The sequence below is a fragment of the Ovis canadensis genome, chromosome 18 (genome assembly GCF_042477335.2).
Source record: "Ovis canadensis isolate MfBH-ARS-UI-01 breed Bighorn chromosome 18, ARS-UI_OviCan_v2, whole genome shotgun sequence".
NCBI classification, from domain to species: Eukaryota; Metazoa; Chordata; class Mammalia; order Artiodactyla; family Bovidae; genus Ovis; species Ovis canadensis.
In genome coordinates, this window is record NC_091262.1 from 81,192,950 (window position 1) to 81,220,014 (window position 27,065).

Genomic DNA, 27,065 nt, shown 5'->3' on the forward strand with positions numbered 1-27,065 from the left:
ATGGAGTCACTGAACCGGGACTCCAGTTCAGTGCCTGGCAAGGACGCAGGCAACATTCACCGCTGGGACGGCGGCTTGAAGCCTGTGACAGCAGCCTTCAGTAAGGAGGTGGAGACGCCGGGGCCTCCTTGGCAGAGGACTGAGGGAGCGGAGCTGAAGGCCCTGCGGGATGGGCTGCAAGGTGAGGCTGGAGAGCTTCCACCAGACCCGGTGTCCTGGAGAAGGCTCTGTGTCAGGCAGTGAACTGGACGGGCTTCGGCACCTGTTAGAGCCTGGGGGATGGCTGCCGTCTGCAGACCACGCCTGGCAGGAGAGGCTGCCCCGGGTTCACCGTTGGAGCCAGGATGGACATGATTGCTGAGATGAAGAGCCAGCCGCAGCGGCAGTCAGGGCACAGTGGGGCCCTCAGTGATGGCCAGGAGAGGGTCGTGTGCGCGATGAGGTGGCATTTTGGACACTAACAGCTTCCGGAGCCGGCAAGCAGAAGGCTGATGGTAACTGGCTCGTCCGTGGAAAAATCACGGTCCCTCGCAAGCTCCGGATGTAGGACAGTTCTCAGGTCCAAAGGCGGCAGGTACACGCATATCCGTGGCCTTTGAGCAAGGGCCCTGGGGCTCTCTGCCCAGCGTATACAGTAAGCAGTCCTCCTGAGGGCTGGGGGAGGGGGCAGGTCCTGACTTTGAGGACAGGGGCGTCCAGAGCTTGTCCTGCTGCTCAGTTCTGGAGGAAATGCCACCACAATGCCAGCTCCAGGGGGCTCTGGAGCACGGGCCTGCACCCGCTCCTGAGAGGCTGATGGGCCATTTCCCCGGTGCCGGACATACGCTTGCCCTGGGCCCATCGTGCCCAGAGCAGTAGGAGCCCCTAGCGCTTGTCACTAAGAAACACACAGCTTGAAAGTTGCGAGTGAAGTTTTATCTGGGGCAAAATGAGGGCTGCAGCCTGGGAGCCAGCCCCTCAGAGAGCTCCGAGGGACTGCTCCAAAGAGAAAGGGGGACGGTCAGGATCCATGTGATTCTGGTGAGGGGGGATACACGCCAGGGTGCGCATATTTTCCCGGAAAGTCTCCGCTGGTCTCGTGAAGCCTTGCATGTCACGTGGAACAGGGGTCACCATGGGGGACTTTAGTGCTTTTCCAGATACGGGGAGATACAAGAACTGGGCTCGTAAAATCGGCTCCGGAAAATATCTATGTGAAGACCTGTCCCGGCAGTTCCCCCCACCCCAGCAGAGGGCGCACATTTCCGCTCTGCACCCTGAACGCCTTCAGGGGGTGTTGAAGGTCAGCAGGTTCAGCAGGGCATGACTTAATCCTTGGAGAGGCCGACGGTGGCGGTTTAGTTGCCAAGTTGCATGCAACTCTTTGTGACCCCACAGACTTTAGCCTGCCAGGATCCTCTGTCCATGGGATTCTCCAGGCAAGAATACTGGAGTCGGTTTTTTACTTCCCGGGGCATCTTTCTGACCAGGGATGGAACCCAGCTCTGCTGCGTTGCAGGTGGATTCTCTGCCGCCGACTGACCCGCCTTGGCAAATGCCACTTTGTAGTTGACAGGCTGGAGCCGTCGAGGGAGGTTTGAACGTGCCCCTTTCCCTGCTCAAGGCACACCTTCCCAGGACACCTTCCCAGATATCAAAGGGAATAGGTGTCATTTTAAAAGCTTCGTTTGAGGTCCCAGCAGCACCCAGTGCTGGAGGTCTGTCTGTGTGTGTCCTTCTCCCAGGCTGCCCACTGCCTCAAGATGGGTCAGTCCTTATGCCTTATTTATGCTGGGAACACTGTATCCTGTTTACAAGCAGAATTCTGATCACGGTGGCACCTAGGGTAACATTATAGCGTATGTTTACTAGTTACTCAGAATTCCCTGGACCGCCAGGAAAGTCCCAGAAGCATGACTTTCATTACCAAATATTTGAGGATTGTTTTTTCTAGAAATCTTCCTGTTATTGCTTATTAATTTAATTCCACTCTGGTTAGAAAACATACTTTGTATGACTTAAATATTTGCATGACTTTAAAATTTTTTGACACTTGTTTTATGGCCCAAAATAGATCTCTCCTGGCAAATGTTCTGTGTGCCTTTGCCAATAAGGTGTATTCTGCTGTTGTTGGTAGGAATGTTCTATGAATGTCAACTTTGTTGATAGTGTTAGTCGTGTCTTCTATTTCCTTCCCGATTTCTGTGTCCCTGTATTGAAAGAGGGGTGCTGGGACGTCCTGCTCTAAGTGTGAGTTCATCTCTCTCTCTCAGTAGCTCCATCAGTTTTGGCTTCATTATGGGATATTTTGCAGCTCGCTGACAGGTGCATGTATGCCCAGAATCATCATTCTTTAATAGACTCCTTTGTCCTCTGTCTCTGATAATATTCTTTTCTCTGAAATCTATCTTGCCCAATGTTGTAAGAGTCACACCGGTTGTCTTTTGATTTGATGTGGCGTATCTCTCTCCCTCCTCTTATTTTTAAGCTGCTGTGTCTTTACATTTAAACTGGGTTTCTTGTAGGTAGCATAGTGTTGGGTCTTGTTTTTCTAAACCAATTCCACAATTTCTACCTTTTATACAGGAGTGCAGACCATTGGGTTTTTTCAAAAGAGTATACAGTTGCTTGACATAGCTACATCAATGTCTCCTGTACAGCAAAGTGAACTCGGCCACAGATACACAGATATTCCCTGTGTTTTGGATTCCCTTCCCTTCTAGGTCACCACTGAGCACTGAATAGAGTTCCCTGTGCTTTACAGTAGGCTCTTATTGTTGTCAACTTTTTGGGTTTTTTCAGTGTTTAAATTGTTTCATTGTTTAATTTTCTTGGTGTTCGGTCACTAAGTTGTGTTCAACTCTTTGGGACCCCGTGGACCGCAGCACGCCAGGCTTCCCTGTGCTTCAGTATCTCCCAGAGCTTGCTCAAACTCATGTCCATGGCGTCAGTGCTGCCATCCAGCCATTTCAGCCTCTGGCTTCCCCTTCGCCTCCCGCGCCCGTGTCCTGAGTGTTGTAAATAACGCTGCAGTGAACACTGGTGGTTGGGGGGCGTATATCTTTGACAACTGAGTTTTGTGTGACAACATCCTTACCGACTAATTCTTTCAACTGTATTATTTATGGGTCCATCTTGATGGCTGCTTTTTGTCCTCCTTGTGCTTCTATTTTCCTATTTCTTGCATGCCTGATACTTTCTGATGGGAAATCAGACCGTGTGAATTTTACCGTTTGGTGCTGGATATTTCTACATCCTGCAAATATTCTTGGTATTTGTTCTGGTTGCAGTTGAGTTACTTGGAAACAGTCCTATCCTTTTGGGATTTGCATTTAAGCTCTGTTAGGTGGGGTCCAGGGCTTCCCTGGTGGCTCTGATGGTAAAGAATCCACCTGCAATGCAGGAGCCACCGATTCAATCATTGAGTCAGGAAGATCCCCTGGAGAAGGGAACGGCACCCCACTCCAGTATTCTTGCCTGGGAAATCCCATGGACAGAGGAGCCTCTCAGGCTACAGGCCAGGGGCCGCAAAGAGTCGGACCTGACTGAGTGACTAACATTTTCACTTTTCACAGGTGGGGTCCAAGAAGCATTTGGTCCAGGGTAATTTCCCTGCTCCTGAGCTGAGACATGCCTACCCTGGCTGATGGTACAAACGACTACCCTCCACCTTGTGTGAGCGCCAGCTGCTGCTGTTTCCTGTCCTCATGGTGGTTCTCTCCCAGCCTCGGGTAGATCACCGGCCCCCCACCCCATCCTGACCCGGCTCGTGCTCACTGGGGCTCAGCCGACACTGCAGGGCAGCCTCTGCAGGCCTCCAGAACTCTCTGTGTCTCTCTCCTCTTCAGCACTCCGCCCTGTGGGCTCCGGCGCGTGGTTCCTGGACTCCGCTCTGGAGACGCCGGGTCCTGGGCTTGCATCTAGTCCTGGACTCCACTCAGGAGACACCGGGTCTCGGCCTTGCTTCTTGTCCTGGAAATACTCCAGCTGGTGCTCGCGTGCACAGCAGAGGGCGCACTCCCTAGTTGTCTGTTGTCTTCACGGCCTGATGCCCAGTGTCTTAAAAGCTGTTGTCCGCTAGCTTTGCTGAGGTTTTCAGTTGATTAGGTCAGAGGATAAACCTGGTCCTTGCTCTTCCATCTTAAATAAGACCAGATGTCCTCTTGCCTGTTTTTCTCTGAAAGATTTCTTTGCTGGCTTTACTGATTTTTTCATTTGGCGCCTCTGGATCTCCGTTGCCGGCCGGGCTTTCTCGAGTTGCGGCGGCTCCTCTCCAGCTGCAGTGCTCAGGCTTCTCATCGCAGTGGTTCTCTTGTTGCAGAGCAGGGGCTCTGGGCACTCGGGCTGCAGTGGCTGTGGGATCAGTCGTGAGGCTCGTGGATTCTAGAGAGTGGGCTCGGGAGTTGTGGTGCACGGGCTTAATTGTTCCGAGGTGTGGGGGATCTTCCCAGAACAGGGATGGAACCTGTGTGGCCCACATTGGCAGGTGAATTCTTAACTACCGCATCACCAGAGAAGACAGCCTGTTTTTAAATACAGTCTGGGAGCCTATCATATTTTTTTTAAATTCAAGGTCACTTACAACGTTGTGTTAATTTCTGCTATACAGGAAGGTGATTCAGATACACACACCACGTGCGTGTGTGTAGGAGAAGACTCTTGAGAGTCCCTTGGACAGTGAGCAGATCAACCCAATCAATCCTAAAGGGAATCAGCCCTGAATATTCCCGGGAAGGACTGATGCTGAAGCTGAAGCTCCAATATTTTGCCCACCCGGTTTCAGTCTGTCTGCCCTCTGATGCCCTCTCTCAGCGCCTACCATCTTAAAACTGGCCTTTGCCAGTCCTGTGGCCACTGCTGAGTTTTTGTACAAGGGTTCCCCTTTCTCCACCCTTTTCTCCCTACCATCTGTCATTTGTAGACTTTTTAATGGTGGCCAATTTAACTGGAGTGAGAAGCTACTTCATTGTAGTTTTGATTTGCTTTTCTCTAATAGCTAGCAATGTTGAACATCTGTATGTCTTCTGTGCGGAAATGTTTATTTTGTTCTGCCCATTTTTCAATTGGATTCTTTGGGTTTTGTCATTGTTGAGTTGTATGAGCTGTTTCTGTATTTTGGAAATTAAGCCCTTGTTGGTTCCGTCATTTTCAAATATTTTCTCCCAGTCTGTAGACTGTCTTTTTGTTTTGTGTATGGTTTCCTCTGCTGTGCAAAAGCTTGCAAATTTCTTAGGTTCCATTTGTTTATTTTTGCTTTTCTATTGGTTTTAAGACTGACCTAAGAAAACATTTTACAATTTATGTCAGAGAAAGTTTTGCCTATGTTGTTTTCTAGGACTTTTATGGTGTTTTGCCTCATGTTTAAGTCTTTAAGCCATTTTATTTTTTGTATACTATGAGGGAGTATTCTAACTTCATTGGTTTTTATGCAACTGTCCAACTTTCCCAGAACCACCTGCTAAAGGGACAGTCTTTCTGCATTGTATATTTTTGCCTCCCTAGTTGAAGATCAATTGATCAGAAGTGTCTGGATTTATTTCTGGGCCCTATATTCTCTTCCATTTATCCTTATGTCTGCTTTTGTGCCAATACCATGCCATTTTGATTACTGTAGCTTTGTAGTATCCTCTGAAGTCTAGAAGAGTTATGCCTCCTACTTTGTTCTTTTTCGTCAGGATTGCTTTGGCAATTCTGGGTCTTTTATGATTCCATATAGATTCTAGGATTATTTCTATTAGTTCTGTAAAAACTGTCATGGGTAATTTGATAAGAATCACAATAAATCTATATATTGTTTTGGGTAGCATGGCCATTTTAACTATATTCATTCTTCCAATCCAAGAGCATGGGCTATCTTTCCATTCTTTGAATCATCTTCTGTTTCCTTTATTAATAGATTAGAGTTCTCAGCATATAAGTCTTCCACCTCCTTGGTCAGGTTTTTCCCTAATTTTCTTTGTCTTTGGTGCAATTTTTAAAGGTATTGGGGACCTGTCCTTTAAAATTTGAATTGACTCTGTTCAACTCGTAACTGGCAGAAATTACTGATAACTTCTGCTTCAAAAGGAAGATGAGACAGTGAAAAGTTTTCTTTCCAACCAGTTTTTCAAGTTTTGAGAGCTAAAAAAAACCCAACATACCAGACACTAAGAGGTGGAACTCTGCAGTTCACCACCAACTGAATTCCACCACTTGGCAATGGCACAGGTGTGTGGCCACTGCCTGGAGATTTGCAATGGCAACTTCTGCCTAAAGTCAGGCTCTCTGCCTTCCCCCTGGGTGCCAGGAGTATGGGGGACCTGAAGAAATGACTCAGTGGTTTTGTGTTCACCCTCTGCCCCTGGAAACACCCTGGGGCTGCTCGTTGCTGTGGGGGCCCAGTGCTGGGCCGTGTTCCAGAAGCCCAGGGGCTCCTCCAGAGCCCAGAACTAGGTCTAGCCAGCCACTGAGTCGGAAGAGCCTGCAGGTGAGGCTGAGGCCAGTTTGCACCCTGGCCCTGCCCTGGGGATTCTGACGACTCACGTGGCCTAGGAGGATAAGTCCCTGATGCCAGGTCTCGAAACAGGCCTCCTCACAGGCTGCTCCCTTGGGCCTGCCTCCTGCGCTGCTGTGAGCTTCTCCAACTACAGCTTCATCCAAAGACCTTGTTGACTCCTGTGTTCCCAAGGCCTGAAACCTGGGCTCCTGGCTTGCTGGGGAATTGTGGGGGAGGGTCTCCAGATCTCATCCAGCTGGGGCTGTGCTAGCGCAATCAGCGGACAAGGCTTTAAGTGCATTCGTGAAATTCTGCAGACTCACAAGCAGTGGAGCGTGGACTCTGGGCTGCTGGCATTTGCAGAGAAAGGGCAGGTTTGGGGCTGGGGGGCTTCAGTGGCCATGCACAGGCCCCCCACCCCCAGGCTCCTCTGCCGAACGGCCATCATCCAGACACAGCATACAGGTGCCACTGCAAGACCCGTGCCACAGGCCACCCCAGAGTCCAGGGGAATGGGGTCCCTAAGAAGTCTCCTGAGGAAAAATTTAGAAATTTTGGATGAACTGTAACAAAAGTCCTTTAATCCTTAATTGGGATCCCATTAAAGAGAAAAGTCCATTGGCCAAAAATGAAAAAGACTCTGACAACCAGCGTGCTGGGTAGCACTGATGCCACAGGCCCTGGGGCTGTTTGCTCGTCCAGGGCACCAAAACTTTTCCATTGCAATGGCCACGAGAGATGGGAAAGCAGGCCGGGAGGGACCTGGGCGAGGTTAGCACTGAGACTCCAACCAGGAAGGACTGGACTCTCGGTGGGAGGGTGGGCTGAGGCGGAGAGCTCCATCTCAGGGTGGCATGGAAGACATTTGTCCTGGCCTGAGCCCTGAATGCTTAGAAAGTCTCCTCTGTAACTCGCACCCAGGGCCAGCCTTCTAGTCGGCTTGTGATTCAAGTTGAAGCCACGTGCCTTGTCTTAAAAGCTCAAGCTGAAGATCCAGCAGAGGTGTGAGCAGTCCTGATATGGGCTTCTGGGGTCCTGATTACAGGAGGAGCTGACTTCATAAAACTGTTTCCAGCTGGACATTTAGGATTTCGATGCATCTTATATATACATCATGCTTCTGCTTACTAATAAAATCTAACTTAACATCTGTAGGGTATGGCTTTCCTTACAAACTGTCCCGTCGTTGGATGCTGTTAAGGACTGAAGCACAGCTTGTTCAGCTGAAGACCCTGTTTCCTCTGGAATAGCCTCCAGCATGCGAGACCCCAGCAGAAGGAATTGCTAAGTGCTTGGGGCTGACAACAGGGAGAAAAACGCCAGCCACCACCAACAGCTGGGACGTCTCCTCTTTTAAAAGCTCCCATCACTCCCACCTTGCTTTGTGGGGACATCTGGTGCAGATCCTAAAAGTCAACTCAGAACTGTTATTCATCAAATCACTGGAAAACAAGGCTTCAGTCAGCCTTGGTCTACCTGGTGACCTCTTTTATTTAATTAACGAAGCTGGTTTTCATTGAGTATAGTTCATCTACAAAGTTGTGTTATTTTCAGGTGTACAGCAGTGATTCGCATATATAGATATTCAGATGTATAGATTTAATATATATTTAGATTCCTTTCCATTATAGGTTATTGCAAAATGTTGAATATAGATCCCTGAGCTGTATGGCAGGACCTTGTTGTTGATCTGTTTTATATATACAGTAGTGTGTGTCTGCTAATCCTAAGCTCCTAATTTATCCCTCCCGTGCACCTTTCCACTTTGGTAACCATAAGTCTGTTTTCTATGTGTGTGGGTCTACTTATGTTTTGCAAATAAGTTCATTTGTATCACTTTTTTTTTAGATTCCAAAGAAGATATGATATATACATATATCACACATATCACATCATCTTTGAGGAATTAGTCCCTGGAATGCTCATGGACTCCTGATAAAAACACGGCAGTTATTTTAAACTGCTAAAGAAGGCAAAATATTGGAAACCACTTAGATGTGGAATTCATAAAATGACTAAGGAACTATTACATTCTCGAGTAGAGTGAAATAAGGTTAAAACTACGCTATAGAAAATGTTTCTCCAACTCTGGGGAGGACCAGCTAACCTAAGAGAGCAAAGCCACGGGCTACAGCTCCACGTCACCAGTGATCCATGCAATCCTGAGGCACTGGACCTTTGAGACCACTCCCAAAGCTGCCCAGGGGTCTGGGAGAGAGCATGGAAGCTCACGTCTTTCCCCCATATCTTTGTTGTTGTTCAGTCGCTAAACTGTGTCCAACTCTTTGTGACCCCATGGTCTGCAGCACGCCAGGCTTCCCTGTCCTTCACCATCTCCCAGAGTTTGCTCAAACTCCTGTCCATTGACTCCATGATGCCATCCAACCATCTCATCCTCTGTGGTCCCCTTCTCCTCCTGCCTTCAATCTTTCCCAACATCAGGGTCTTTTCCAATGAGTCAACTCATCACATCAGGTAGCCATAGTATTGGGCTTCAGCTTCAGCTTCAGTCCTTCCAATGAACATTCAGGACTGATTTGCTTTAGGATCACCTTGCAGTCCAACAGACCCTCAAGAGTCTTCTCCAACACCACAGATCCAAAGCATCATTCTTCAGTGCTCAGCCTTCTTTATGGTCCAACTCTTACACGCATACATGACTACTGGAAAAACCATAGCTTTGACTAGACGGACCTTTGTCAGCAAAAGGGCTCTGCTTTTTCAAATGCTGTCTAGGTTTGTCATAGCTTTTCTTCTAAGGAGCAAGTGTCTTTAATTTCCTGACTGCAGTCACCGTCTGCAATGACTCAGCCCTTGTAGAGCCTTGCATCTCCCTGTTCCACTTGAGGCTGTGTCTTCTCTCGGCCTGCTGCTTCGCTGCCATCCTGGGGTTTCTCTTCATTCCTCATGGGACTTCTTTCTGTGCCTCTCCTCTGTTGAATGGGAATTCCGGGACCCCATGTCTTATGTTAGGAGGAAAAGGGGACGACAGAGGATGGACGTGGGATTGTGTGAACTCCGGGAGTTGGTGATGGACAGGGAATTCTGACAGAATTTGCTTTAGGACTTTGCTGATCCTAAAGCAAATTCCCCCATGCTGTAATTCATGGGGTCGCAAAGAGTCGGACAAGACTGAGCGACTGAACTGAACTAAACTGAACTGAACTGAATGTCTTATGCTCTGGTGGCTTCCCTGGAAACAGTCCATCAGAGAGAAACTTTTTTGAGAACTAAACTAAACTAAACTAAACTGCCTGAAGATGCCTTTTCTTCCTTTGTGTTTGAATGGCAGTTTACCTGGGTATTGAATTCTAGGTTAAAAGTCATTTTCCTGCAGAACTTTGAAGGCCTGACTCGGATGTCTGCTGGCTCTTGTTACCAGGGGGAGCCTGAGACCATTGTGATCCCCACGCCTTAGTGAAATTTGTTCATCCTTAGTGTTCCTTGGGGGTCTTTCTGGGGGGGTGCACTTGGGTCCTTCAGCTCTCCAAAGCTTTCCTGTATTATTTCTTTATGAGCTCTGATTTCTTTATTCTAGCCTTTTTGGTCGCCTGTTATTCACATGTTGGATCTTCTGGAGTTTTCTGTTAATTTCCTTTCTCCTACTTTTTTCTAGTTATTGACCTTTTATCCTTATTTTCCTGGGAGAGATCTTCAACTTTATCTTCTAGGCCTTACATTGCAGTTTTATTTCTGCCATCATCATATCTTTCATTTCTAAGTGTTTTTGTCCCTAGTATTCCTTTTTATAACATCTTGTTTTTGTTTCATGAAGGCAATCATTTTAAAATCCATTTCTCTTTGTTGTTGTTCAGTCACTAAGTCATGTCCAACTCTCTGCCACCCCATGGACTGCAGCATGCCAGCTTCCGTGTCCTTCACTGTCTCCCAGAGTTTGCTCAGACTCATGTCCACTGAGTCAATGATGCCATCCAACCTTCTCATCTTCTGTTGCCCCCTTATCCTCTTCTCAATCTTTCCTAGCATCAGGGTCTTTTCCAAAGAGTCAGCTGGAAAAGGTGGCCAAAGTATTGGAGCCTGCATCAGGTGGCCAAAGTATTTGGAGCTTCAGCTTCAGCATCAGTCCTTCCAAAGAACATTCAGGGTTGATTGCCCTTAGGATTGATTGACTGGTTTGATCTCCTTGCTCTCACAGGGACTCTCAAGAGTCTTCTCCAGCACCACAGTTCAGAAGCAGCAATTCTTGGGCACTCAGCTTTCTTTATGGTCCAACTCTCACATCCATACATGACTACTGGAAAAACCATAGCTTTGACTAGATTAAACATTGTCGGCAAAGTGATGTCTCTGCTTTTTAATGTGCTGTCTAGGTTTGTCATAGCTTTCCTTACAAGGAGCAAGCTTCTTCGTTTCATGGCTGTAGCTACAGTCTGCAGTGATTTTGGAGCCCAAGAAAACAAAGTCTGCCACTGTTTCCATTATCTATTTGCTATGAGGTGATGGGACTGGATGCCACGATCTTAGGTTTTTGAATGTTGAGTTTTAAGCCAGCTTTTTCACTCTCCTCTTTTACCCTCATCAAGAGGTTCTTTAGTTCCCTTTCACTTTCTGCAATTGGGGTGGTGTCATCTGCATATGCTGTTGTCTATTAGGCTGAAATAATGAGTCATCCAGACTCACTCCTCCACTGACTTCTTTGAGTCTTGCCTCATCTGTTTTGGTCATCATTCTTCTTAAATCTTCATTCCGGGTCCAGTCTCGTTTTCCTGAAGTGCACGCTTCAGTCAGTCTGTTACTGACACTTTCCATTTTTGTTTCTCTGAAAATATTTTCATTTTTGAATGGTAGTTTAACAGAGTATAGAGTTCCATGAGCCCTTCATGCCTTGGAGGGCCAGTGGACCTTGGCAAGCACAGTGGGTGATAGTGGAGGCCTCAGCAGGGGAGTTGAGGGGCTGACTGCAGGGCACACACTGGCCTGCTAGGGCCACTGCTGAGGCCTGGAGGTCACAGCAGAGAGCGAGGCCCAGGTGGACCAGGTGTGCACTCAGATCCAGTGGAGACTAGCCTGCACTGGAAGCTACAGTGAGGTCCTTGCCACCTCGAATGTCCCCAGATGGGGGCCTTGGTACTGGCTGGGTAGAGGGCTGGCCTGTGCCAATGCCTTGGCCTCCAAGATCATGGGCAGAGAACAGGGGTGCTCATTTGTTCCCACCAGTGTGAAATCTGGTCCCTATCAATCAGCCTGTTAGCTTTCTCAGATTATCATAATGGCCCAAATGCAAGGGATAGTGTTTAAAAATATAAATGATTTTCTTAATCACATTCTGTATTTGTAATGAGTAAATTTTTGAGCTCAGAATTACCAGATTAATGCCTTTAACCTAGTGGCTCAGGTGGTAAAGAATCTACCTGCAATACTGGAGACCCAGGTTCGATCCCTGGGTTGGGAATATCCCCTGGATAAGAGAATGACAACCTACTCCAGTATTCTTGCCTGGGGAATCTCATGGACAGAGAAGCCTGGCCAGCTACTGTCCATGGTGTTGCAGAGAGTTGGACACGACTGAGGGACTAACACACAAAGAGAATAAAAAGGGAGACTAATTGAGCCTCAAACTAGTGGTTACTTCTCTGCAAACTTCCTCCCTGTCTGGCATACTCATGCTTTGACACTTTGCTTCCTGGTGGAGGAGGCACCGTAGGACACGGCTGCATAGATGAGATAATATGCAGAGCATGCTCTGAGAGTTCTAGTTCATGTTTTCACTGAAGTTCCGCATATTTGAAAGCTTGTTTGCAGCCCTGAACTGCAGCTGTGGCCCTTCCTGTATCGCTCCAGATACAGTTATGATCTCTGTAGGAATGCCTGGAGAAGGCTCCTGCATTGCTTGGGTATTAATTGTGTACCCAGACCCAAGAACTGAGCTCTGTCTGCCAGTTTTGTAATTTTTAGTCTCAGGAGACACTTGCGTCAGTAAACTGAGCACAAATAAAGTGTTTTACATTTGTCTGAATGAATTTTATTTTAAGGCTGTGTTAGCAAATTGTTAGCACGTTTACTTTTTAACTTCTCTCCAAGAATTCTGTGCAGAGGAAGGGCAAAATCTATGTAATGACAAACTGTTAGGGAAATTAAAATGGAGGTAAGTCTTGTTTAGGCTTCAGAAGAGGGAGGATGCTGGGAGCCAGCACAGGACATCCCACCCATGACAAGGTCACGCGGAGGAGACCTGATAGGCAAGGTAGATCAGGACTGGAGGGCCCCCCCTGGATCTGCTCAAGCATCTACCCCCAAACCAGAATCTGTCTATTGTGTGCCTTTCATCAACTCTTCTGACATTAACAGGGGGCTATCCCCGACCACCTTTTTTCTGGAGAAAATCAATTTAGGGCTCTTGCGAATAAGTCTCCTGGATATGAAAGGAGTATTTCAAATCAAACCCTGCTGATGGCTTTATAGCTTGCCTGACAGGTTTATCCAGACTCTTGCAGCTATGCATGTGATTGTTCACAGCCTCCCAACTGTGAGAGGCATGGGAAGCTAAACATTCTAAAAATATAGAGCCTTTCAAAGAGTTAAAAGCTTTTAGAATAGTGCTGGTGTAGGATCTCAGTGTTGAGCCAATGCTTACTGCTAAGATCCCATATCTCTTATCCACTGTGCACTTGGGAGTGCAACAGTTAATGTAGTTGGAATTTAAGAAAAACAAGCAGTAACCTTGGAATTAACCACATCGGACCTTTGAGCTAATTGGTTCTTTCTTTGTTGTAACTCACTGCACCTTTACTCCGTGAGAATGTAACTCTGTTTAATACTTTCTGAGGCTAAAATAGATTAGAAATAAAAAGAAAAAACATTTCAAGGAAAAGTAAGTTTTCTGGTTGGGCAGCCTTTATCAAAAGAGGGCCATAAAATGTTCACAGGCCTCCAAGGCCAGAAGATAATGTATACAACATTGTTTATGGGAAAGGTATGCAGAAAAAAATCCCGGTTTTGATAAAGACAAAACAGATGTAATGTTTGGGCTGACTCTGCATGACTTTGCATCTTTCATTTCCCTCTATGTACAAGTCAAGGTATAAAAGTTCCTTTTGAAAATAAAGTTATGGGCCTTGCTCACTGAAGCTTGGTCACCCCATGTCATTCTTTCTCTCTCTCTCCCTCCCTCTTCTTCAGGCTGATCCCTTGGAGCATAGAGGCTCTCTGCATTCACTTTCCTGCCTGGGCTTCGAAGACCCAATCGAGAAGGCACTCTGCATCTTCTTTCCCGCTAGAAGGCGCTCTGCGTCTTCACTCTGGCGAGAGGGTACCTGTGGCCTCCGTGAACAGAGCAAGTCCCTTGTCTGGGGCTTTATTGCCTTTCTGTGTAAAACAAGGAATATCAGCTTGTATTCTTTCCTCTCTCATTCATTCATTCATTCATTCATTCACCGACACTGTTCATCCTGAGGGTACCCCTGGATCCTGCAAGGGCTGGATCTCAGCAGGAGAGGAACTTCCCTCATGGTCCAGTGGCTAAGACTCTGCGCTCCCAATGCAGGTTGCCTGGGTTTGATCCCTGGTCTGGGAACTACACCCCACATGCTGTGACTAAGACTCGATGAAGCAAAACAAATTTAAAAGTAAGAATAAACAAATAAATAGTAAAAAAAAAAAAAAAAAACAAAAACAACCATGTAGGGAAGCAGGCCTCTACCCACTTCAGACCTTGCCTGGACCCTGCCTGGACTGCATGTCCATCTGCAAGCACGCCGCTTGTTACCAGCAAGCCAAGAGGCACTTTAGGTGAGAAAGGAAGCGGGTCTCAGAATCTCTTCAGTTCCTGAGGGCCTGGCCAGCCCCCGGGGTCTAAGAAGGCCTATGACTCACTAGGTAAAACAAAGAGCATTGTAAAAGTTAAAGAAAACACCAGAGCTGCATTTTTGCCCTGCAAACTGATGATGATATCCATTTGTGGCCTGAGAATATAAGCAGGAGCCCCCACCATGGCGACTGGAAGTTTCACCCGTGGGGTGGGCACACCACCCAGGACCCTCTCCCAGCTGGGACTATAGATTGCTGTTAAGGAGGGACTTCCCAGCGCTGTTAAGTCTGGATGTAGGTTGTCAGCTCACTTTGGTGACCTAAGTGCTGACTCGATGGACGTGAATCTGAGTGAACTCCGGGAGTTGGTGATGGACAGGGAGGCCTGGCGTGCTGTGATTCATGGGGTTGCAAAGATTCGGACACGACTGAGTGACTGAACTGATGCTGTTACTTCTACTGTTTCTATTTCTTTTCCTTTAATGACACCTAGCGCAGGCGGCTGCGGCCGGTGCACGAAGCGTGGCGGAGAGGAGCTACCCCATGTACAAGGTCAGGGGTAAAAGCCGGGAGGATCCCATGCCCGAAGGGCGACGGCCAAGAGGAGCCACCCTGCGCCCAATGCCAGGGACAGTGGTTGGGAGGAACAACCAAACGTCCAAGGAGCAGTGGCTGCACCAGTGCAGGAGGGCCTAGAGGAGCTATCCCACGTTGAAGGTCAGGAAGGGTGGCATTGAGGAGATACCCCTCATCCAAAGTAAGGAGCAGCGGCTGCGCTTTGCTGGAGCAGCCGTGAAGAGATACACCACACCCAAGGTAAGAGAAACCCAAGTAAGATGGTAGGTGTTGCAAGAGGGCATCAGAGGGCAGACACGCTGAAACCATACTCACAGAAAACTAGTCAATCTAATCACGCTAGGACCACAGCCTTGTCTAACTCAATGAAACTAAGCCATGGCCGCCGGGCAACCCAAGACGGGTGGGTCATGGTGGAGAGGTCTGACAGAATGTGGTCCACTGGAGAAGGGAATGGCAAACCACTTCAGTATTCTTGCTTTGAGAACCCCATGAATAGCATGAAAAGACAAAATGATAGGATACCAAAAGAGGAACTCCCCAGGTCAGTAGGTGCCCAGTATGCTACTGGAGATCGGTGGAGAAATAACTCCAGAAAGAATGAAGGGATGGAGCCAAAGCAAAAACAATACCCAGCTGTGGATGTGACTGGTGATAGAAGCAAGGTCTGATGTTGTAAAGAGCAATATTGCATAGGAACCTGGAATGTCAGGTCCATGAATCAAGGCAAATTGGAAGTGGTCAAACAAGAGATGGCAAGGGTGAACGTCGACATTCTAGGAATCAGCGAACTAAAATGGACTGGAATGGGTGAATTTAACTCAGATGACCATTATATCTACCACTGCAGGCAGGAATCCCTCAGAAGAAATGGAGTAGCCATCATGGTCAACAAAAGAGTCTGAAATGCAGTACTAGGATGCAATCTCAAAAACGACAGAATGATCTCTGTTCGTTTCCAAGGCAAACCATTCAATATCATGGTAATCCAAGTCTATGCCGAGACCAGTAACGCTGAAGAAGCTGAAGTTGAACAGTTCTATGAAGACCTACATGACCTTTTAGAACTAACACCTAAAAAAGATGTCCTTTTCATTCTAGGGGACTGGAATGCAAAAGTAGGAAGTCAAGAAACACCTGGAGTAACAGGCAAATTTGGCCTTGGAATGCGGAATGAAGCAGGGCAAAGACTAATAGAGTTTTGCCAAGAAAATGCACTGGTCATAGCAAACACCCTCTTCCAACAACACAAGAGAATACTCTACACATGGACATCACCAGATGGTCAACACTGAAATCAGATTGATTATATTCTTTGCAGCCAAAGATGGAGAACCTCTATACAGTCAACAAAAACAAAACCAGGAGCTGACTGTGGCTCAGATAATGAACTCCTTATTGCCAAATCCAGACTTCAAATGAAGAAAGTAGGGAAAACTTTTTAAAAATAGGCTTTTCTGGAGTTTAAGAAAGCTATTTCTAAGCAGGTAATCCATCCCCTCCAAATACTGACATTTTTATCAGGTCCTTCCCAATATTTATACCTCTTATTCATTTTTCTTGCCTTGTTGACTTAATTAGATCTTCTAGGCAAATGTTGAATGCTGAGAACACACATGCTTGTCTTCTTCCTTATTTCAGAAGAATCTTACCCGCAGAGAAGGGCTTTAAGGGAGGGTTATATTTTGGCAAGACCCCCGACCCCTCTAAGGAGATGGAATCCAGGGGGTCTAGGAAAGAGTACAGGTAGGACCTGTGACCAGGCAATGGGGGGATGACCGGTGGGAGGTACGAGGGAGACGCAGTCCTCTGCCCCAGGTGGCTACTTTGGAGCTTTGAAGGATGGGGTGATGGTCCAGGCCCTGGGGAGGTGGAAAGATTGGGACTGCGATGGGATACCTGGGAAGAGCTGCTATAGGAGGGCAGGCCTGGGGAAAGCGGGTAGAAGCTAGGGTGGAGATACCCAGTGGTGAGGGGAGCCCAGACGTGACTTGGTCACAGATAGGGTGGCCTCAGGTGGGAGCTTCCAGTAAGCATGGCTTCTGGGTGGTGTTCCCACCCCTGTTACTGGCCCTGCAGTGGGCGCGATACCCTGACCTGGAGAACATGGGCCTCAGGGCGCAGCCCAGGCCTGCATCTCCTGGCTCCTGAAGCTCAGCTGAGGCCAAGGTGCAGGGGCCAGGGCCTCTGAACACTCAGGGCAACAGAACAGAGAGAGAGAGAGCCAGGAAGAGGCCCCATGGCTGGGGAGGCAGGCCTGGGACGGGGCCATGGCAGAGTCAGCAGGGACTCTGCAGCCCAGAAGACACCAGCCTGATACCCGAGAGGGCCCGCACAGGCAGGGGTGATCCTCACACTGAAGGCTCACTGCCACCGCAGGCTGCCTCTGGGCAGTAAGGAGGGGTGGATGGACAGAGGTTCCCAGGCCAGTGAGGAGGCCCCATCTCCAGGGAGCCAGTCTAGGCCTGATGAGCAGGCAGGCGGCACAGCGCAGCCCACGGACTGCTGGGAGGTGGAGGCGACTGCACCCCAGCTTCTGAAATCCAGGTCAGCGCTGGGGAGCAGAGGGAGAGGCTGGGAGGAGGAGCTGCCTGAGCAGAAGCCGGGAGCCGGGCTGGGTGCAGGCCCAGGAGGCCCGGGCGTGAGGCTGGAGGAAGTTCAGACCTTGATGGGGGGCGAGGGCGGCTTCTAATGCCAGGCTGTGGGGAGCCACGGAAGGGTTTAAAGCAGGAGAGTGACCTGATTGACTGGTGCCTCCTGAAGGTCAAGAATGACTTGGGAAGCTGCTGAAGCAGGATTCAGGGAGCACGGGCAGAGGGAACACCAGGGGGCCTCGATGGGCTTTGGGACGAGGTGGTCAGGCAGGGTGGCTGGGTTTCAAGTGTCTGCCTCTGTTACCTCCCATGAGACCCAGCTGCCAGCTGCCCCTTTTCCCCCAGATTTTTCCCCTAGGCTTCCTGGAGAACTTCAAGTCTGAAGCCACTCCTGGCATCTGGCAGCCTGCCCATCTTCAGACCCTCTGCCAGAAGAAAGGGTTCCCTGGGCAGCAACGCTGGGCTGCTGGTACAGGGAGACAGGGTTCAGCCTCTGCTCCCAGGTTCCTAGCCAGACCTGGGCTGGTCCTGACTCCCCACCCCTGAGCTGTGTGGCTTAAGGCAAGACCCTGCCCCTCTCTGAGCCTGTTTCCTTATCTATAAAGTGGGGAGAATGACACCCTGTCACTTTGTTGTCATGGGGATCTGACAGTGCCAGGCATGGACCGAGCATACAGTAGGTGCTTACTAGGTGTGAGCTCTTGCCAACCAAGGTAGGCTGGCTTGTCCTACCCCCACACTCCCTGGAGACAGAGTCCAGAGCAGGGCAGGCTGGGCCCCGCTTAAATGGCTCCTTCATCACCACTCCTGCCCCTGCTGGGCCCTGTGGGGCACTGTGGGAGGTGGGGGGCGGCGGGGTCAGAGGGCCGCTGGCACAATGCTCCCTGCTGTGCCGGGGCTGACCTGAGGGCATGGTCCCTGAGTCCTGGCACCTGGGGGAACCACGACCTGTGGCCAGGGCAGGGCTGATAAGGCTTGCATCGAGCACCTGGGCCGGCCCCTCCCTCGGGACAGCCTCCTTCCAGCTGCTGAGCTGCCTCCGGGAGAGGAAGATAGGCCTCGGCAACCCCCTGCATGTCTGTCCCCTGGAGGGACATCTTGTTGGCAGGTGTGGGGAGGGGGGTGAGTTAGGGGCTGGGCCCTGCCCATCCTGGTGTCAATCACCCCAGGCACACTGAGGCCTGCAGAGAGGCCGCTCGGGCCCAATATCACCCAAGGGTCAGGTGCTGGCTCCAACCTGGCCTTTGTCCCCGTGGTGGGGTGGCCGGGGAAAGGGGGGTGTGCTGGCGACGGAATGGAACACCAACACTGCAGAGTGGTTTGAATCTTTACATTTAACACTTGCTTCCTACAGCTGCTTTATTTTATATCCCTGGCACAACCCCCTACAGGGCAAGCTGCCAAGCACTACGATTCAGAGACTATACGGTGCGCAGGCGCAGGGCGAGATAACCTTTACCTTGACTTATTTACTGCAGCTAAGACTTTGTTTTGGGGAACTTCCTTATCAACTTAGAATCCGTTTTGTCCCAGGGTCTGTTCCTTTCAAGGAATCAGAGAAACATCCTTGTGTGCAAGCAATGTTCTTTTCCCATGGGAACAAACAGGATTCTTAGCTGAACATCTCGTTTGCAAGAATGTTCAGCCCTGGTTGAGAGTCTCGTTTGCAAGCACTTCTCAACCTTCTTTATACCTTGTTCCCTACAGGGGTGGCCGGGGAAAGGGGGGGTGGCTCAGCCTCTGGTTGGTCAGTGACTTCAGCAGGTCCTGCCCACCTTTGGGCCCTAGTTCCCTGGGCTGAAGTGAGAACTTGCTGGCCCCCCACCACCTTGAACTTGTCTTTACACAGTGGGGAGGGTGGGAGGTCCCAGCAGGCCAAGAAGTTTCTCTTCTTTTTCCCCAACAGCAGGAGGGGCTGAAAGGGGGTGGGGAGTGAGCAGAACCTGAGGGAGCCTGGGGGTGTTGAGGGCCCTGCGCCCAAGCCCCCACGCCCTGGAGACCCCCTCCCAGTCCTCTAGGAGGGGGAGTGGGGAGAAGATCGATGGGTGAGAATTGGATTTAGGAGCCTCCAGCCCCTGGTTAAATATAGAACCAAGGCCCCTCCCACAGCCTTCCCTGTGGGCTGCAAGGCCTCGATAAGCCCCCGGTGGCCTGGGCCAGCCCCTTGCAGCCTGACCCCACCCCCGTCCAGTGCTGGGACATCCAGGGAAAGGGGTGGACGTCCTCCTCGGGGGCCGTTGAGCTCCGCTTTGAGCAGAAGCGCCAGTACTGGGAGGAAGCCCTGCGGCAGGAGGGCGCCAGGGAGGCCCAGGGGCAGCTGACGCTGCCCCCGTTTGGCGCGGCTCCTGGCCGAGCTCGGCGCTTTGGTTCGCCGCGACCTGCAGAAGGTGCAGCGGGAGGTGCACCCCGCTTACGCGGCCGCCGGCTTCCCGGCGTGGGAGGCCTACCTGCGTGCCTTCCACGGCGCGGTGGCCGGGCGCCTCCAGGAGCTCGCGCACGACGCCCGCGGCTGCGAGCAGCTCTACGTGCTGCTGGACTGGGCCGCCAACGTCTACAGCAGGTGAGGCCCGGGCCGGCGGCCGGGGGGTGGGGCGAGGGCGAGGAGGGGCTGGCACTGCCCGCCCGCAAGGCCTTCCGGAACCTGCTCTGAAGGGCACAGGGCACCTTTCTCCTCCTTTTCCTCCCCGGGAGAGTGCTGGCTGTTAGGCACCCAAGATCCCAGATCCGGGAGCCCTCTGATATTCTCTCCTCCCCCTCCCAGACCCTGGTGCTCTCCCTCTCGGTTCAGAAGCTGGAAAGAGCTATGGGCGGGGTTGCTTCCATGGCGGCGAGCCCAGGGAGTACCCCCTAGTCCACGCGGGGCCTTTAGCGAACTGGCCAAGGGCGCCCCCTCCAGGCTGGACACAACCGCGGCTCACCGCGCTCTTGAGGGCTGGCTTTCACCCCCAGTCTTGCTTTGGATGGACACCTCGGCTCTGCAGGGCTCTGCAGAACGTGATGGGGTGAGTCCCCCGTGCCCCTGAGCGCTCCCCAGCTCCCCAGGTAGGGGGGCAGTTGGAGGGGCGCCAAAGTGCTGGGCTCCTTAATATTCTGCGTGGCTGCAGACAGGCGCCCGCCCCGGTGTGGGCTGGATCCTAGCTGGACCCTGAACTGCAAGGTCCTGGGGGCGTTTAGAGCTCAATTTGGGTGAACCCCGAGCGAGAGGGTGGAGGTCACTCCCGAAGCAAGCTGGGCGAGGTCCATCCGGACTGCCTTTATGCTTTCGGGGCACGCTCTGCCGACTGCTTAGCCAGGAAATCCTGAGGTGGGAAACCGAGTGGATGGGCATTTGGCACGGAATCCCGGAGGGCGGGCTGGGGTGCTGGGCATGTGAATGGAAGCCCAGATTCCGGGCCTCACAGCGATGGCATTAGGCTTTGAGCCAAGGCAGAGGGCAGTGGGGACAGCCGCGGCCACATCAGAGTCCCGCCCAGACCTTCAGGCCCCGCCCTGCCTTCCAGTCCTGATTTCCTGGGCTCCCAGGACCAGGCTCTGCCCTCGGAGCCGCTGCCCCCACTCCTGGCACCGGACGTCTGGGCCCGACTGGAAGACGACTACACCAGCTTCCTGGAGGTGAGTCCGGAGCGGGGCCGGGCGAAGTGGGCGGGGTCCAGGTAGAGGGTGGTCAATGCCAGCGGGGTAAGGAGGCGCAGTGCACACGGTCCGAGCCTCTCAGCTCTGCGGCCTCGGGCCTGGGCCTGTGCCCCGACAGGGGTGCCCTGTCGCCAAGGGCGTGCCCTAGGGCTTGGAGGTAGGGGGTCTCCCTCCTGGGAGGGTCTCACCGCTGCCCCTTCCCTGGACCGCACAGACCAAGATCGCGAGCTGCTTCGATGGCATCCTGCAGCTGGAGCAGAGTCGCTGGGCGGCTGCGGAGGCCCCCGAAGAGCTGCGGGGCCTCTGCACACGCCGCTGTCCTTCGACGTCTGCATGGTGCGCCGGAGGGAAGGCCGTGGGTTTGAGCCTCTGGCGGTGGAGACTCTCTTATAAGGCACAGTCACAACCGCCTCTCCCCATCGAACGGGAGCCTGAGGCCCCACGTGGGGCGCGGGCAGAAGTCCTCGGGTCTCATGACCAGGCTGGGAGAGCCAGGCCACGGCTCCCAGCTGAGCGGGCTTGGGGGAGGGACCCTGTGGATGTGCGGAGCTGGGAGGGCTGACCCTCTGGAAATCGGGGCCCCTGGAAGTCGGAGCCGACACTTGGAGGCAGAGCGGGGAGTGTGGAGACGTCCCTGCGCCACGAGGTGGGCGCTGGGGCCATAGGCATCCAGTACTCAGACGTGTTCGCTCGCAGCTCGTGGCGGAGCACGTGAAGGCGGCCGGCGCCATCTCCGCAGAACTGGAGGCCACCATGTTGGGGATCTGCGCGCGGGCGCTGGGGCTCTTCCTGCACAGGTGCCGACGAATCCTGGGCCGGGATGTGGTGGGCGGGGTAGCCAGGGTGTGGACGCTGGTTGTCCCTGGGGAGGACCCACCCATCCCGTTACCTTGGAATCCGAGATTCCAGACAACTGGGAGGGAGAAGCCTGGAGGGCGGGCTCGGGGTTTCAGCAGCCGGGGAGAATCTCCAAGGCCCCTGCGTACCCCGCCCCCCAGGTTCGAAAAGGCTTTTCTGGAGTCCGGGGCGGTGAGCGAGCCTCACGTGTGCGCCAGCATCAATGCCTGCGAGGAGCTCAGGTGGGTTTGTTCCGCGGTGCCAGGCGCGACCGGCAGGGGGCGCGCGAGCCCTGGGAACCACGACGCAGACAGCGCCCCTGCGGCCGCTTGGTGGCCTTGCCCGGAGGCCTCCGGAGGGGACTCCGTCTCCGTGCTCGGCCCCGCCCCGTCCCCACTCCGTGGGGTCCTCTCTTGGCCCCGCAGAGCTGAGGCCCTCGCAGGGACGCGGGGAGCTTCAAGGCTGAGCAGAGGCCAAGGTTCCAAGCATCCTTGCCCAGCTCATCCCTGCCACCGAGGGTTCCCTTCATCCCGCTCAGCCTTCTTACTTTGAAGGACCCTCTCTCTTCTTGGAAGCCTGCCCTGACACTCCCCCCGCCCCTTCCCCAAACCCCAGGGCCTTGCTGGTGCCGGAGCCTGGGTTCCTCTACCTCCAGGGGACAGTGGCCCTCCCCTGTGGGCTGCCAGAGCCTTCAGCCCCAGGCCAAGCCATAGTGTCCCCCAACTGAAGACGCATCAGCTACTGCTGATGGTGTGATGTCCCCACAGACAGACGGGAATGCAGTGTGGGGGCTCAGAAAGGCATTGCTGCTGGTCGACAGTCACGCAGGCAGTACTTGTTGGATCTGGGAACCCAAAGCACGACCGTGATAAGGCGCTGGCTCACTAACACTCTTCTGTCCCTAGACTGTGCCAGGCTGGTCCTGGGCACAGGGGACTCTGGTGTAGGCCATCTCTGGTCAAGCCCTGGTAGAAATTTAGCCTGCCTTTCTGTGTCCCTGCCTTTCTGGAGAAGGAAATGGCAACCCACTCCAGTACTCTGGCCAGGAAAATCCCATGGATGGAGGAGCCTGGCGAGCTGCAGTCCATGGGGTCACAGAGTCGGGCTCGACTGAGAGACTCTCCCGAGCGTCTGAGGAGGGCCTCTGTGCCAGGAGGGGCTGTGCTGCACTGTTCTGTCGCCAGGAGGGATGAGGTCTGGCTCAGCCCTGCCACAGGGGCCCTGCCATGCGGTGGGACCTCGACACTCCCCTGGCCCACCCCTCCGTGCTTGGCTCCCGGGCGCACTGCCGCCCCCTCACGTGACCGTTCCCAGGGCTTTTCCACTGTGGCGCCCCAGGGGGCTGCCCTTCACACTATAGTCTGAGTGATTGGAGCTGGGGTGGCACCCAGCCTTCACGACTGTATGCCAGGCCGTGAGCCCTTGCCCACTTTCCCCAATCCTGGCCCCTACCCCTCCCCCTCCCCAGGACTCACCTTCTGGCCAAGTTCCCAGAAAGCTTTGGAGGGCTGGAGAAAGCCCTGGGGGCTGCCGCCCGAGCCTTTCAGAAGCAGCTGCTCCAGGGCTTGCAGGGCGCTGTGCAGGTGAGGGGGTGGGCCCTTCTCTCCCCACTTTCCTTGCCCAGCAGGTGCACCCTGTGTCCTGGAGCCCGGGGGCCCAAGTCACAGCACTCATTTACCATAGGGGCGTGTTGGGGTGGTGTTTCGGGGGCAGGCAGGGAACCCAGACAGGTTCCCAGCTGAGCAAGAACAGTTGGGAACAATTCCCTTCTTCCTTCATGCCCTGGGCTTCTCTGGTGGCTCAGCTGGTGAAGAATCCGCCTATAACTGCAGGACACCCAGGTTCCACCCCTGGGTGAGGAGGATCCCCTGGAGAAGGGAATGGCAACCCAGTCTAGTACACTTGCCTGGAGAATCCCATGGACGGAGGTACAGTCCATGCGGACACAAAGAGTCGGACACGACTAAGCGACTAACCCTTTCACTCTCCTCTCAGAGACGAACTCTGAGACTCTCTGAGGACCCTCTCCACAAGGCGGGTGCATCCAGGGAATGGTGCCTCATCCAGCCCCTCAAAGCGCTGCCAGGACTCCCAAGGCAAGGGCTGGCTAGAGGCTCAAACTCCAACCATGCCCACGGGGCCTGCCGGCCTGGAGGAGGCAGTCTCAGAGTTTTCTCATCAGGGAAAGGTCTAGAGCAAGGAGAGGGGCTGTCCCGAAGGTACCGTAGAGAAGGGGGTCAGCTCCCCAGACTTTCTTCCTGATGCCAGCTCGCCCTTTGTCCTGAATCGCCCCTGTCCAGAGCAATGCCCTGGGTGCCCAGGGGAGGGTCTAGTGGGTGCTGGGGGTCAGCCCTCAGCAAACTCCCACCGCTCTGCCCCCAGCTGCTGTTCAGGGCCCTGTGCACCAAGGCCTGGCTGACCCAGGACCTGCTGCAGCCCCTCATGGACAAGGTGGTGGCCTTCTCGGGCCTCCTCGAGCACATGGCCCCACCCCTGGCCCAGGTATCCGGGGGTGGGGGCAGGCGCTGGTGGGGGCGTGCCCAGGACTCCTCCCGGTGACCTTGACCTCTACCCCCAGGAGACTCTGCAGCAGGTGCACCGCTATGTTGTCCGCGAGTACCTGGCGCAGCCGCTGCGACCCCGCGAGCGGCTCCGGGGTGTGGACCGCCGGAGCGGCTCCCAGAAGATGGGCCTCGAGGTGCAGGCCATCAGCAGCACCTTCCAGGGCTTGGTAGGAGCATCACCCGACTGCCCTGGGGCGCTGGCCTTCTTGGGGGTTCTCCAGCCCGAGGACCCTCCAACAGCGCACCCCTCAGTCTGATTTCAGCTCCCCGCTGTTAGAGACCCCCCGGTGTATGGGCTTTGGCAAAGGATTCGAGGCACTCTCCAAGTGCTGGGGCCGGGCCAGGTGGGGAGACACGTTGCATATTATTGCATTGATTTGCATGTACTTTGTGGGGGGTGTAGGGAAGGGATGAGGGTCGCAGCCCTGTCTGAGGGGCGGGGACTGTGTGGGACCTCTCCTCCACCCCACCCCCAGTAGAGCGAGCTCAGGCATATCCTCCCCACACAGACACCCCTCATCTGGGCCGCTGGTCCCCGACTCCCCGTCTGATGCCAGGCTGGACTTCCCCGCGGGGCCTGGGCTCACCCGCCTGAGCAGACAGGAAAAGCCTCCTCTGCGCCCTGTGGTGGGGAGGGAAGAGGAACCCTGAGCCGGGGGCGTCCCCTTCCGCGGGGGCGGGAGGCAGTCCCTGTGGGGCCACAGTGGTGGCTGCAGGAGGGCTAAACCGGACACTCACCGAGGGGGTGCAGGCGGGGGCGGGGGTAGCCCACCGCGCCGCGTCTCCGCAGGGCTCCCAGGCCACGTGGCTGGGCCAAGCTATCCCATACGTGGCTGACATACTGGGCAAGACTTACAAAGGCGACATCAGGCGGCACCTGGAGACGCTCATCAGAAGCTACCCGGACATCAGGTTCCTACCCCGGAGCTGGTTCTGGGGACGGCAGACGGGGAGGGGCCTCGGGGCGGGGCTCGGACTAGCACCGGCCTCCGTGCACAGGTGCCAGCAGCGCGACCTGCGGGCCCCGGACCCTCAGGCTGTGGGGGACTTGGTGGGATAGTCTCTGCCCTTCCCCGGTGTTCTAATCTCACCGTCCTCATTCAGTCTTGTGGTCCCTGGAGTCTGAAGGGAGCCAGAGCCCCTCCTCCAGCGAGTCTTAGGGGGAGGCACAGGCCCCCAGCTCCAGGAGAAAGCCCTTTCTGGAAGCCCCGAGACCTGCCAGCAGGAAGAAGGCTTTGATCCTAGGGTGTGTGTTGGGGGGGGTGCTGAGTCATCAGCACGTGGAAATCCCAGCTGAATCTCTCCATGGCCTTGGAGATTCCAGGATGGGGAGGCTACAGAAAGCCCAGGCCTAGCCTCTTCCTGGTCCCCTGCCCCGCTCCGCCCCACCAGAGAATCCTCTGATCCCAGCCCTCTGCATCTGTTTGGCCTTGATTCAGAGTAACTGCGAATAGGCAGAAGGTTCCCCTTTTGGCCCCTTGGGGTTTTCCTGCGCAGGCTGGCCGGCCCTCCCTGGCTGCGGGAGACAGTGCTTCCAGCTCTTTGGGGTGCTCGGGGCGGGAGGGGCGGCACACTGGGCCAAGTCTCCCACCCCACGTGCCTTTCTGCTTGCTGGGGGCCGGGGCTCCCCAGCACGGTTCTCAGGGGAAGAGGCTCTGACTCCCGTGCCTGCCCCGCTCCTGGCATCGGGGTATCGCGGCGCCCTGCTGCCTCCCTAAGTCCACTAGGTTTCCGGAACCTCTGCCTGGGGCTCAGAGGCCGTTCCCATCAGGCTTGCCTCTTCCCGTCTCCGCCGGGCTTTGCACCCTTCAAGACCCAGGCACCCCCAGGAATGCTGGGTGCCCTAGTGCTTCCAGTCCGAGCCCTGGGGTCCCCCTCGCCCTGGGGTCCGGGGTGTCACTGGAGCTGTCGCGTCTGCAGCGGGGGCCCGCGTGTCTCTGCAGGCGGGACCACGTGCTGGCCATCCTGGCACTGCGCCGACTGGGCCGCCGTCGGAACCAGCACTTCCTGCGCCACGCCCAGGCTGTGCTGAGGGCTGCCGCCAAGGCCGGGGGCTCCGGGGCCGCCGGGGGCCGCGTGCTCCTCCAGGAGATCAAGTTGGGCACCTGCATGGACGTGCTGGTCACCTGCATCTAGCGCTGCTGGCCTGAAAGGGGGCGGCCCCGGGGGACGGAGAGGCGGCCACCTGCCCCTAGGGACCGAGCCCCAAGCCGGGGACTGGGAGGCAGCCCCAGCGCAGCCCCAGGCCTGAAGCCCCCCATGGGGGACCGTCCATCCTCCTCCTCCTCCTGATGGCCAGGGGAGGTCATGCCAGGCATGCCAGCAAGCCTGAGAGGCATTCCAGGCATTTGGAGGAGGGTTTGGTGCAGAAGTTCCCTTTGGTACTGCCCACCCGGGAAGGCCTCCGTTCCTAACTGTCCGGCACCACCCCAATGTGAAAATGAAGAACAGAGTATTTATTTTTAATATAAACATGAAATAAAATGGTATCTGTCTAAGGAGAGGCGGGGCCAAGTTGACTGCAGACAGAAGGTCTGTCTCCCCACGCACCCAGGGGCTGGCCAGAGGTTCTGTGCTGACTGCCTTTTCCTGCCCACTGTACCAACAGGGAGACTGAGGCAAGTCTGAACTGGGAAAGCC

At 53.8% G+C, this 27,065-nt stretch overlaps 1 protein-coding gene across 1 annotated transcript; it reads left to right on the forward strand.

Moving 5' to 3' along the window:
• LOC138423429 (exocyst complex component 3-like protein 4) lies at positions 1-26,926 on the forward strand. The gene is given in 14 exon segments (XM_069559315.1): positions 1-181; positions 17,750-17,860; positions 19,649-19,720; positions 19,723-19,951; positions 20,892-21,003; positions 21,239-21,326; positions 21,329-21,360; positions 21,721-21,821; positions 22,023-22,103; positions 23,330-23,444; positions 24,244-24,363; positions 24,440-24,592; positions 25,216-25,337; positions 26,369-26,926. Coding segments are annotated over 14 exon segments (1,710 nt in total). The 3' UTR covers positions 26,562-26,926.
• Positions 26,927-27,065: the final 139 nt, after the last annotated feature.